The sequence below is a fragment of the Schistocerca cancellata genome, chromosome 1 (genome assembly GCF_023864275.1).
Source record: "Schistocerca cancellata isolate TAMUIC-IGC-003103 chromosome 1, iqSchCanc2.1, whole genome shotgun sequence".
Lineage (NCBI taxonomy): Eukaryota > Metazoa > Arthropoda > Insecta > Orthoptera > Acrididae > Schistocerca > Schistocerca cancellata.
Genome location: NC_064626.1, coordinates 1104188018 through 1104200161, shown reverse-complemented (window position 1 = coordinate 1104200161; position 12144 = coordinate 1104188018). Strand labels below are relative to the sequence as shown.

At 37.1% G+C, this 12144-nt stretch overlaps 1 protein-coding gene across 5 annotated transcripts in view; it reads left to right on the top strand.

Annotated features, from left to right (window-relative positions):
- Positions 1–12144, top strand: part of LOC126091904 (serine/threonine-protein phosphatase 6 regulatory subunit 3) — a 183393-nt gene that overhangs the window by 68426 nt on the left and 102823 nt on the right. For 4 of the 5 annotated variants that reach the window (XM_049907219.1, XM_049907245.1, XM_049907228.1 and 1 more), the window contains one exon: positions 3163–3333. In XM_049907219.1, coding sequence (XP_049763176.1) covers positions 3163–3333 — 171 coding nt within the window. The remainder of the gene's footprint in view (positions 1–3162; positions 3334–12144) is intronic. The other variant, XM_049907236.1, reaches the window with a different exon arrangement.

The window sequence follows — 12144 nt, the reverse complement described above, 5'->3', positions numbered from 1 at the left end:
TGTTTCTTCTTCTTCCTCTCCTTCTTCTTCTTCTTCCACATAGGACATCCATGGGTTTCCATTGTGCCATTACTTCTAAGTAATTTAATACGAGATTCCGCATCACTCCTATTGTTGATGTAGTATCCAGGTCATTGCTTTCTTCCTGAATGAAAGACTGGAATTTTTTGTGCCATTGAGTGTCATTTTTTAATTTCTTGTCAACAAAAGACCAGAAAGCAGTCCGGCCACTCCATTCTGGTGATCCTAACATGCTGAAGGAACATATTCAAGAGAACATCATGATGACCACAGGAGTTATCATCCATCGAGATGAAATTTCGTCAAAATGTTGGCGATATTGTCCCACTGTTCATTGCAGAATTTCATCCCTGTTCTGTAGAGCAGTGAGATTACCCTCAACAGCAGAGATGTACAGTGGCCCCATGTAATGCACCCCAGACCACCACTCGACAACCATTTTGTTGCTCATGTGGGACACAGTGTTGGAACCATTCAATATTACTGAGTTGTCTCCTAACATCTGTTATGGTGTCCATGGTGTTGTGGTGTATGATGCTGTACTCACTGTAGTTGCTGGGAATGGAGTTTTGCATTGTACAACAGGCTCCTAACAGTTTGATGCTATACGTAATGCCATGGCCTCTTCAAATGACAAATTCTGTTCTGGAGCACGCAGTCTACGGTTCCTTTGATTAAAAAGTCATAGTTACCGATCATCCTGTATGACTGTCAAACAGGGAGATGTTTTGTAGTAGAAGTCCTCAACGCTCCAGTCAGTTTGAAACTATTCCATCCACACTGCATCATTTTGACTATGGTGCACTTCTCAGGTTAACAAGCTTTCTGCCCATAACATTATGATGTAGACCCAGTCATTGGTAACAATTGTCCATTGTGGCTTGAGGGATGTTCACCCTATTGTTCCACAGATGTCTCTAATGCGTCCTTACTGATGCTTTACTTCCTACTGAAATGCTGGAGTCAATTGAGAATGGTGTTCTGCCCATAAGTTGCACTCTTGGTAATTGTGTGTATGTAGACAAACAAGGTCAGGGGTGAACTTCTGATCAGTACAGGAACAATTATAGCAACGCACCTGTGTCACATATCGGGGTGATGCAAAAACTTCTGTTGATGTTTGTATATTTTCGTTTGCAAAATTGATTATTCTTACTAATAAGAATACTAAAAGCTCACAATGTGATAAGAAGGTCAGAGCAAGGTAGGGGACGTCCAGACCAGCAAAATTTTCCAGTTAACCACAGTTTGGATGTCTATCGAACAGACAACCACCACCCCCTCCCCCTCCCGTCCCCTCCCCTGTGATTCTCTGTAGGAACAATGTACCAAAAGAGAAACTGTCTGTAGGATGTGTTTTGCCCAGTGCCAAGGTGGCTTAGTGGCTAATGCACCTGCATAGTAAGCAGGAGACCCAGTTTAGATTCCTGGCCTTGGTACAGATTTTCACTCGCTGCTTCAGTCTATATACATAAAACCTTTCAATCACATTTTTCAAATACTTTTGTCAGTTTTCTCACTTTTTTCAAGTGCCACTATGGCTACTCACTCTGGTAATATCAAGTTCCAATCATTGTTTGCTCAGTACACTTCATGTTCTCCTTAATAGCTACATTTTCCATTAGAAATTTACCTTACATTTTGCTTTATTCATGCCCGTAACAGTTTTTACTGTGTACATGAGTACCTTTGTTAAATACTTGCCCTTTTTAGTTGTGTGTCTGTACAGCTGTCATTTGATAAGATGGTGAACATGTTGGTTAGTTTAATTTGATATACATCCTTGTTCCTAAATAAATTCTTATAAACTCATTTTCGGACCTTCTGCGTGAGGAGTATACCTTTGTATATATTTTTACTAATATTATGATGTATGTACGTGATTGAAAAGGACTTCATTTCTAGGTCATCAGAATCTCTATTTTACACAGTGGGTTATGAGTATGTAATCACTTGAAATTCGAAAATGATTTAGAATCATCAGATCCTTTTAGTTTCCTAATTGTTAGGTAAACTAGAGTGAAATTTGTTTTTAGTCCCATTTGATTCTTACCAAGCCCAAATTCTCTTAATAGTCTGCTGTCATAGTAAGTTAGGAACAAATGTACTTTTGAACAGACAAAAGACTGAAAATCTAAGTTTGAGTCTTCAAAACTTTATTTCATTGATTAGTAAACATAGGTAGGTAATAAGAAACAATATAGGGAAGTGAAAGATGTGAATGAAGTCATCACACTCTCTTTTTTTTTGGGTGAGAGAAGCTGGAGGTGAATAAACGGAAATGACAGTTCATCATGACAGTAAACACACATTTTAAAGCATGTCCAATACATTGACTCACCCCCTTTTACTGCCACCTGCTCCTCCTCCAGTGTAGCTATTCCATCGTTCCAGTCTTTACAAAAACCAAAGGAAGCGTAAAGTGGTTGAACAGTTAACTTGAAAACTGACATTGGCTACAGTCAAATGACATACTTACACTGCCAGCATTAATTAAGGTATTGCTAATTGAACAGATATTATGGAACTGGCTACATTCATTACTGTATTTCAGACCTCTATCTTAGGAAAATTGCTTCCACATCCAGGAGGAACTGTACCTTAACATATATTTGGATCATGCTCTACACCTAAACTTCTTTTTCCTCATAATGCTGTTTTTATATGATTTATTTTCACTTTGCTGATTATGTGCTTTCATTTTTTTCTGTTTCTAATTGTTTTCTCTGTTACCTTGTTTTTTACTGATTTGTCTCCCTTCTTTTACATGATATTTTGAAATTATATTTATTGATGATCTTTCTGAGCTGGTCTCTGAGTGTTAAGTAGCCTGCTTCTCAAGAAGTGCACTAGATTTTAAATACTGATTAATATAGTACATCATCATTTCTTTCTTGGTGACAATGACTTGGAATGACCCTCACCCCATTTCATTAAGATTGTTTTTATAGTATTCATGTTTTCTGTTCACCATTTATTTTGACAGAACAGTTATTTGTGTAATTTTTAAATTTAATCCTAATGTTAGGATTTTTTTTCCACTTAGATCTTTCTGTAATGTTCTTAATAATCACCATGTTGATGATAGTTACTGAAGCTTTGTTGTTTAATATACTTCTTTTTGTCTCCTTCTCTTCCCAGAACTGGTATTCCTATCAGTTCACTTGCTTGCAGGTACTCGAGTTCTTAAAGTCAAAAGAAAACTGTGTGGATTTACTGCTCAAGCATTTGGGAACTTCAGCCATCATGGATCTTGTATTAAAACTAATCACACAGATTGAAGGAGTACAAATGAAACAGAACATTCTCACAGTAAGTATATTTGTGACTTATTTATTGTTAAATATCAGTTTCAGATGACTAATTGTTAATGTTAAAACTAATTGGAGTGGCGCTATGCCATCTTTCCAGAACAGGCATTGTATTTATCTGTGCTGCTCTTAAGTGTCTTAATCGATATTACTTTTTTTACTGTTGTTTTGTGAAACAAAAGTTACAGTAAGTAAAAGAAGCTGTCATCATTCCGAAGATTGAACACCATAGTGCTTTACTTTGTATGATCCTGTTTTGAACACCATAGTGCTTTACTTTGTATGATCCTGTTGGAGGTGGATTGCCTTCCTGTGACATTTGAACTGATTTACCCAGCTAGTTGTAGGGGAACCTACAGTTTTACATGCATTTCGAACCACGATGCAGCTTCACATTTTTCACATCAACAAACATTACCAGAAATCAAACAAGTGATAAGTGACAGATGAAAATCTTAGGAATGATCACGTATCAAACTCCAGACCTTTAGATTTGTGGTCTGGCACTTTACCGCTAAGCCATTGGACTGATAGCAGATCATACATAGAACTATGATAAAATTGGATATTAGGTTCAGTGTATGATGTTCTTTTTTATTTTATTTATTGTTGTTATTAGTTGTATCAGAATGTAACAGTATCACAAGAAAAGCAGTTCTATTCATTTGTTTTGTCTTCATTAATTTTGAGAAGTTGTAGGATGAAGATGACAATTTACAGTACGAAATTTCTATACAATTTCGATTGAAATTTAAATAATTATTAGAAGAGAGGTAACTGGAGTTTAGCCTCCAGCAGTGTCAGCTGCCGTGAATTTTTGTGTTTAACATATTTAAGTATTGTCACCCAAATGAAATAAAAATGAATGTGGTAAGTTACTACAGAAATTAGGATCAATATGGAATAGTCTGGGATTTCTTTGCCACAGAAACAAGGTCATTGTGAACTGTTAAACTTGTTCCATTCCTCAATGACAGGTTGGTACCTATATTACTTAAGCGTTTTAGAAAAATAAACGCCTGAAATATGTATGATCAGCATTATATAAGATGATTCTGGATTAACCAAACTTACAGAGATGATGGAGAATGGTAACTGTATCAATTTGAGCTAAGAGATCCTGGTCTGGAAACAGCAGTGTCAAAAGTTATAAGTGGAAATCATTCTGGTATCTCTGACAGTCTAATACGTGTACTAGTACTGTTGTTGCCAGGAGTGTAGGATAGGCAACTTACAGGGGTGGCAGTATGAACAAAGGGAAGGTGCATACCTTAAGAGCTATGAGCACTTGTTCATCTTCATTACTGTGAAACACATCTCTTCTATTGAACGTCTGCTCACCTGTCATAAGGGGAAATTTTTTTCTTGTATTGGGCTATACTATCACCTCTGAAAGTCGCCTACGCTACAGTCTTATTAACAACAGTACTGGTACATGTATTCCACTGCCAGAGGTATCAGAACAATTTTAACTTATAACTTTCAAATCTCTTGTTTCTGGATCAGGGTCCCTTACCTCAAACTGATACAGGTACTCTTCTCAATTATCTTGTATACCAGACGTACAGGCAGTGACTGATTATGGGCACCTTAGCATCGTTTGAGTTGGAGTTTATTATAGCTATGATACACTAATACTTGTAATGTTGTGCTATCTTCTCCAAACATAATACTTCATTCAGCATTGTTATCTAATTTTAATGAACAGTGCACCATCAAGTCACAGATCTATTGTGCTGTCAACTAAAGATAAAATAGTGGTGGTGGTAATAAAAGATACGAATTATATGGGGAAATTTCAGATTCTTCCAAAATCAAAACTGGAGTAGGACAAGGAGATGGACTGTCTATTGTTTTTCATATGCATCCTGAGAAAAGTGATACAGAAATGGTGCAAACAGAACTCAAACCTCAAATTGATCAACCTGTCATTCTATGCAGAGGCAAGTAATCTACATATTGCCTAGCATTTGCAGACAGTTTAGCAGCCTTAACTTGCTACATTTCATCTGCCCAAAATCAGATTGAACTCTTGAAAGAAACTGCAGAACAAGTTGGTCTCCAGATATCTTTTGAAAAAAGAGAGAATGTGACCTACAACAAACAAGCACCAAAGTTCTTGAAGATGAAATGTGACATAATCAAACGAGCTCCACAGTTAAAATAGTTCAGTGAAACCATTCAGGAAAATGGCATCGAAACAAATGCAAACAAATCCGGATGCCAAAAGATGGAAACTGCATGCTGACTTACTAGAGAGATCTGCAGCAAGAAATGTACCTCCAAGCACACAAAACCAAGACATACAGTACATTAGTTAACGAGAATGCCACTTTGGATCAAATAAAGTAACTTTAAATAGGAAAACAGACATTGAAAACATTGAAAAGAAGGAATCCAAAATTGCAAGAAAAATATAGGTCCATAGAATACCAACCAAGAATCAAACAGGAAGTCCAACAATACACAAATATCCATGGTGACATTAGAAAATGCGGGTTAACATTCTATAGACACATTAAACGAATGATCCCAGACAGGCTTACAAAACAGAGTTGACTTTGTTAACAATAAGAATAAAGCCAAAACGGACATGATGAAATGGATTTTCAAGATCATAGCTGATCTGAAATTGGCAGGAATTACACCGTATTATGTCCAAAACTGTGAAATCTTCAGGTCCGAAATTCACAAACAGCAGGGTGACTTACAGGGAAAACCAAAGATGACTGGGCCAATATGACTGAAAACAGAAAAGACGACCACAGAAAGAGAACGAAAGAAATGGGGGCACAAAGGAAGGCAAATCACCACCACCTCTAAGTACTTCATGTGTGATGGGCTTATTATTAATGTTAATTTATAATAGTAGTAATATTAAAACTTTTATGAGTACATGGGCAAGCTTAGAACACAGAGTTTTGGAGAGAGAATTGAGGAAAGTCACAAAAGAACCTGTAAATTTAAAGTAAGAGCACAAATGTGAAAATTAATGATGGACAGAAAGATCACACTTGTAATTAGTTTCTGTATCCAGCCAACATCTACACACCTACTACCACAATAAGTGTCAGTGAAGAGGTTCTTGACTGTTGCAACCAGGGGATAAATCCCATGAGCCTCTGTAAAACTCTCAGAATTCTTTGTTTAAATTAAATTACCATTTTCAGTCTTTAAAAGGGAAAAAGGGCATCAGTAAATGTGATATAGTTAGCATTTCATGTTATTCTCTGTTGTATCAAAGAACACCAGCAATGATTTTGGGATATCAGTGACTTGCACACAAAGACTTTGGGTTTTTCTCCAGTATTTATTCAATTTTGTGCATATAGAATGGTGTTTTGTTTTTGCACATTTCAAAAAATTGACACACAAATTGTTGTCCACCTTTGATTCACTTATAATCACTGTCTTTGCATTTGCTGATATTCACAGTAATTGTAGAACAATTTCATTACTTAGATGTAATTTTCTGTATTTGGGTCATTCCTTTGCAAATTATCAGATTTTAGCCAAAGTGGGTTGCGTCATGGTTACAGATTTCAATGAAATATACCTGCACTAAATTAAGTTCATGTCCCAGGTATTGAATTGTGAAACCCTTGGGGGCTGAGCTAGGGCCTCCCAGAGTTACATTTTTTTCCCCCAAAAAAACCATGTGTGACATCCTAGCTCCAGTACTTAATCAGATACAGCCAAAAGGCTGGTCTCATTTGAAAGGTAACACCTCTCCCTTGTAGGAGAAATCAATAATGTGTTGCAATGGTTCACGGTTCAGAAGTAATACATAGACAAACAGCTACACAAATTATCTCATTTTTGCAAGTTTCCAGTGTTTTTTATCTTGCATATGAATGATAATACTGAAACAATATTTGGTGTGCTAGAGAGGTGTTAAGGCTGAATTCATACAACAAATTTGGTTGTGTTACTTGCATGCACACATTGACTTTTTGGATTTAGAAAATTCCAAAATTGTTGAAAATCACTATTTGGGACCTCCCCAAATCCATTGTGTGCAAGGTCACAGCATGCTGCAAATTGTTTAATTACGTAACTTGTATCTAAGTCTAGTTACCCACGGAATATCTGTCTTACTCCAGTGCATAACTTTTTTATTGTACTCTTTAACAGCTTGTACCTGTTAAGGACAATATTGTAAGTGCCACAGAATTTGACACAAGAGACCATTATTCTGCAACATATTCAACATGAATTAGTAGAAATAATGTGTTTCACACTCTAAACACATCAATCATTATCTAAATAGAATGTTACATAGGAAGCACATGTGTTGAAGATCAGTGCCTTTTCTCACTTTTACTGCTGAAAGTTGTTAAACAACTGGAGTATTTAAATTTCAGTTGCTCTGTCCAGTGCATACTGTCTGCCTGTTATAGTGTTTGGCACAATATTTGGTTTTAGAATGTCTCGCTCAGAGTTTCACCCAGCTGACTTTGTTGGTTAAAAAGTAAACTTTAGCTGGTGCAGGTGGATGCATATACTTCACCAAAACATCTCGGTTCTTTTCAGAACAGTCCACAACAAAAGCAAGTTGCCACTTAGAATCGTAGACACAAATAATGTAAGAAGATGGCCTGATATCCTGCAATGATACTGATTGCTATTGTACTGGAGAGGGTTGTGCCTCTGCATTGTGAGAGAGATAACCCATATCATATCTCATGGTGCATGAAGTTCGATACATCTTAACAACGTCCTTTCCAGCAGGTATAAAGTGGTGGTATTGTCTTGTGTTTGGAATTGTCGTGCACTGATCAAATCTTTCATTCAGTAGCATTGCACTGTTATTTTCAATGTCTCCTCAGAAGACATAGAAGAACTGAATATCCTTTATCTTGTGTAATGCAAATTCAAAAAAGTGCTTGTGCAGTGAGGATTGGGTGATGAAGTTCTTGAAGACTCTTCCTCGCACCCAGTCTTCTTTTGACTGTCTCCCCAACTCTGTCACAGGCACTCTCCCTGTGGCTAATGGCAAAGAAATGCCACTCACTATCAATCCGAAGTCCTCAGAATGCACTGTCAGATTTTTAAATTTTTCTGGTTTTTATATTGAGATGGTGCTCCATTTGAAAAGTAGTGGATTTTTCCTAAGTGTGGCATTGCATCTTTTATATGGGGAATAATGGTTTTCTGATAATAATGTACTGCAGCTGTTGAGTGAATGAGATAGTCACTTATTATGCACATTGTCTTTACAGTTGATGATGCTGACCCTGATTTCAGTAGATAAACTACAAAACGATTCACTGTTGCATGGAATTGCTGCCAGTGAAATCCTTGTGTTGCTTTTTGTGCAATAGATGAGTAATTCTCAGAAAAATCGCCAATCGCAATACACTGTTGGGTTGAGTGTTTCTTTCAGTGAAGCTAGATAACGTGATTACTGTTTTGTTATAAAATGATGTCTTTTCAGCAATTCCAGTGTGTTGCAAAAATTGTTTATGAAATCATCAACTATTTCCACCACTTATATCCAATGTACACCGATCTGTCGTGATCCACTGCATATACTGGACATCTTCAGCCAAACACAGTGCTTCTGATACTGCAAGAGGAGCTGAAATACATTGCACTCTAGGGTACTTATCACATTTATATAACGTATAGTTCTTGCTTTCGCTAGAGCATACAATCTTCTCAAATAAGTCTAGTTGTCATCTTAAGCTTGGTGACATCTAACATCAGCTTCATGTTCTGTTGATGAATACAAACACACAAACACAAACACACAAAACACACACACACACACACACACACACACACACACACACACACACACACAAACACACAGCATGCGTTCCATGAGCACCCGCGGGTACACACCATTTGGGACACAACTATGCAAATTTCAAGAAACCAGTTTTGTAAGTGGGAAATTCTCTTTGAAGGCTGCATACAGCTTCTTCAAATTCACTAAAACAAGGCATTTCTGTTTGTGTTCTTTAACACCACATTCCGATTGGTCAGATACAAAGTCTTCCATCCCTGGACACAAACAACTGTACTCATCATCTTCATAAAATGTACAAACAACCTGATGTACTTTATCACATAAAGACTTGCATCCACGATGCGTCACATCAGGCAAGATGAATCACTTTCCGGCCAAATGTTCTTTAACGGGTGATAGTCACCGGGCGCCAAGTCAGGACTCTAGGGTGGGTGGGTGATTATGTTCCACTGAAACTGTTGCAGGACAGCAACAGTTTGCTGAGCGATGTGTGGGAGAGCATTGTCATGGAGAATGTGCACGCCCTTGCTCAACATTCCTCTTGTCCTGTTCTGAATTGCCAGTTTGAGTTTTTTCAGAGTCTCACAGAACCTGTCAGCGTTAATTGTGGTCCCAACGATGCAGCTCTGACGACGAGGTGAAAGAAGAGGTTCATAGATTTCTGAACAGCATGGCGGTGAGCTGGTATGACATGGGCATAAAAAAAAACTGCCACAGGTTCTCCAAAAATGCATCGACAGGAATTGTGATTATGTTGAAAAATAGCTAGAAGTTCAAGCTGTAAACTGATGTAAACCATTGTAGAAATAAACAGGTCGATGTACTTATAAAAAATAGGAGACCTTACTTTTGGGATTACCCTCGTCACTCTGACCCTTCAATTTTTTTTTTTTTTAAACCACAGTCTTGTGACAAGAGAACGAGTCACAACATACATGACCAAAAAGTGTGTAAAATTGTCCAGGTATACTTTCTCATGATGGTAACACAAAGTTTCCTCATCTTCAATTTGTAATCCTGTACGAACAGCCAATAGGTGCTTTGTCTCATCACTATAGCCACACACGTTCGAGTCCTGATTGTCTACAGTAAGGTAGTTTGACATTTCTGCCCCAGTGCTGTGTACTGTCTACAGTAAGGTAGTTTGACATTTCTGCCCCAGTGCTGTGTACCAAGAAAACATTTCTCCATGTCATCCACACATGATCATGCTCTTCGCGGCTCACTTCCGTACTGAACTGTAGTGTCATGCTTACTCCTCATAAGATGATTCAGTACTGTGCACAATGACAGCACAGCTGTGATTGGATGGTTGTGGTGGACCAGCCAGGATTCCTGGGATGGCAGAACTGTATTACAGGTGGTGTGTTAGGTTGCTGTCTGTACATAAAAAATATATTATTATTACATGTATTAGACTTTCTACAAGTGATGGATGGGACATTTGGAGTTAGGGAAATCAAAATAAAATGTTTAATTTTAGTCCTTGATTTCTTTACTTCGAATTAGAGCACGTATTATTTGATGGACAAGATTAATGGGCAATTTCAGTAATTCACCATTATTTTTGTCTGCAGTTTTGACTAATTGTCCTGGATTAACACCGTAAAAATAAAACAATGAAAAAATAAAAATTTAATGTTGAATGTAACTTAATGCACTTTGGACACTTCAGAAAAAAAATCCCTTAAAGATAGCAGTGGCATAGTTTGGTGCTTTAGGGGATAGATTTTAACTTCATTATCTCGTATAAATTGTGCCATCTATCACAGCGTTTATCCGTCGCAGCGTTATAACTTACAGAATTCCGTAGGTCTTGAGCAGAACTCGGTAAAATGAAAGTCTTTCTTTACTATCAAAAAGCTATGCATGATTTTAGTGACAAATAGGAGAGCTTTCATTGTAAAAAAGAAATTAATGCAAAAGAACTTGGCGATGCCTTCTAGTTTCCAGATCTTCTAGTTATGCTACTGAAAACAATCTTAATAATGAACTATTTGTCAGTAATGATGGGCAATCATTGCAACAATGAACTGTTTATCAATAATGGTGAGAAATGATTGCCAACTTGACAACTTACTGTTTACCACTAGCACCCACAAGTGTAATTTCTCTAATATGATGGTGATAAACAAAAGGGGGGGGGGGGGGAAGTTGCAGAATCTTTATATTCTCTACATTTAAATTTACTGCTTAGGATTTCCTCGAAACTGTTCACAGTCATGACTTTTACATTTTTAACTGTCACACACAGGCTCATTCACTCATAGAATGCCTGGTATATGTGGTATATCAGTATTAGAACATGGTTAAATGGCTTAACAATAAATGGGAGTAACATAGATATTAGACTTAGATACAAGCTACATAATGAAACCATTTGCAGCATGCAGTGACCTTGCACACATTGCATTTGGATAGGTCCCAAACAGTGATTTTCGACAATTTTGGAATTTTCAAAATCCAGTCAGTCAAAGTGCACATGCAAGTAACATGACCAAATTTGTTTTATGAATTCAGCCTTATCAACTCACTATACACTCCAAGTATTGTTTCAGTACTATCATTCACACATGAGATAAAAAAATATTGGAAACTTGTAAAACTGTGATAACTTGTGTAGCTGTTTGTCTATGTATTACTTCTGAACCATGAATCATTGCAACACACCCTTGTTTTCTCCTACAAGGGAGAAGTGTTACCTTTCAAATGATACCAACCTTTTGGCTTTGTCTGATTTAGTACAGGAGCTCGGTGGTCACATATGGAGACACATTTTGTGAAGGGGGGGGGGGGGGGGGGGAACAGTGGTTTCACATTTGAATATCTGAGATATGAACTTACTTTAGTGCAGTATTAACTGTACCAAATTTCATTAAAATCTGTAACCATGATGCAACCTCCACCTGATGATTTCTATTGGAATGACCGATTCATTATTGACAAACTGATTGAAATTTAAGATGGTCAAAGAAAAAGAAACCTGAACATATCAGCTACATAGTTTCTCAGTCCATATCTTTCTTCTACCTCTATTTGTAACTGTAATTAGTTTCA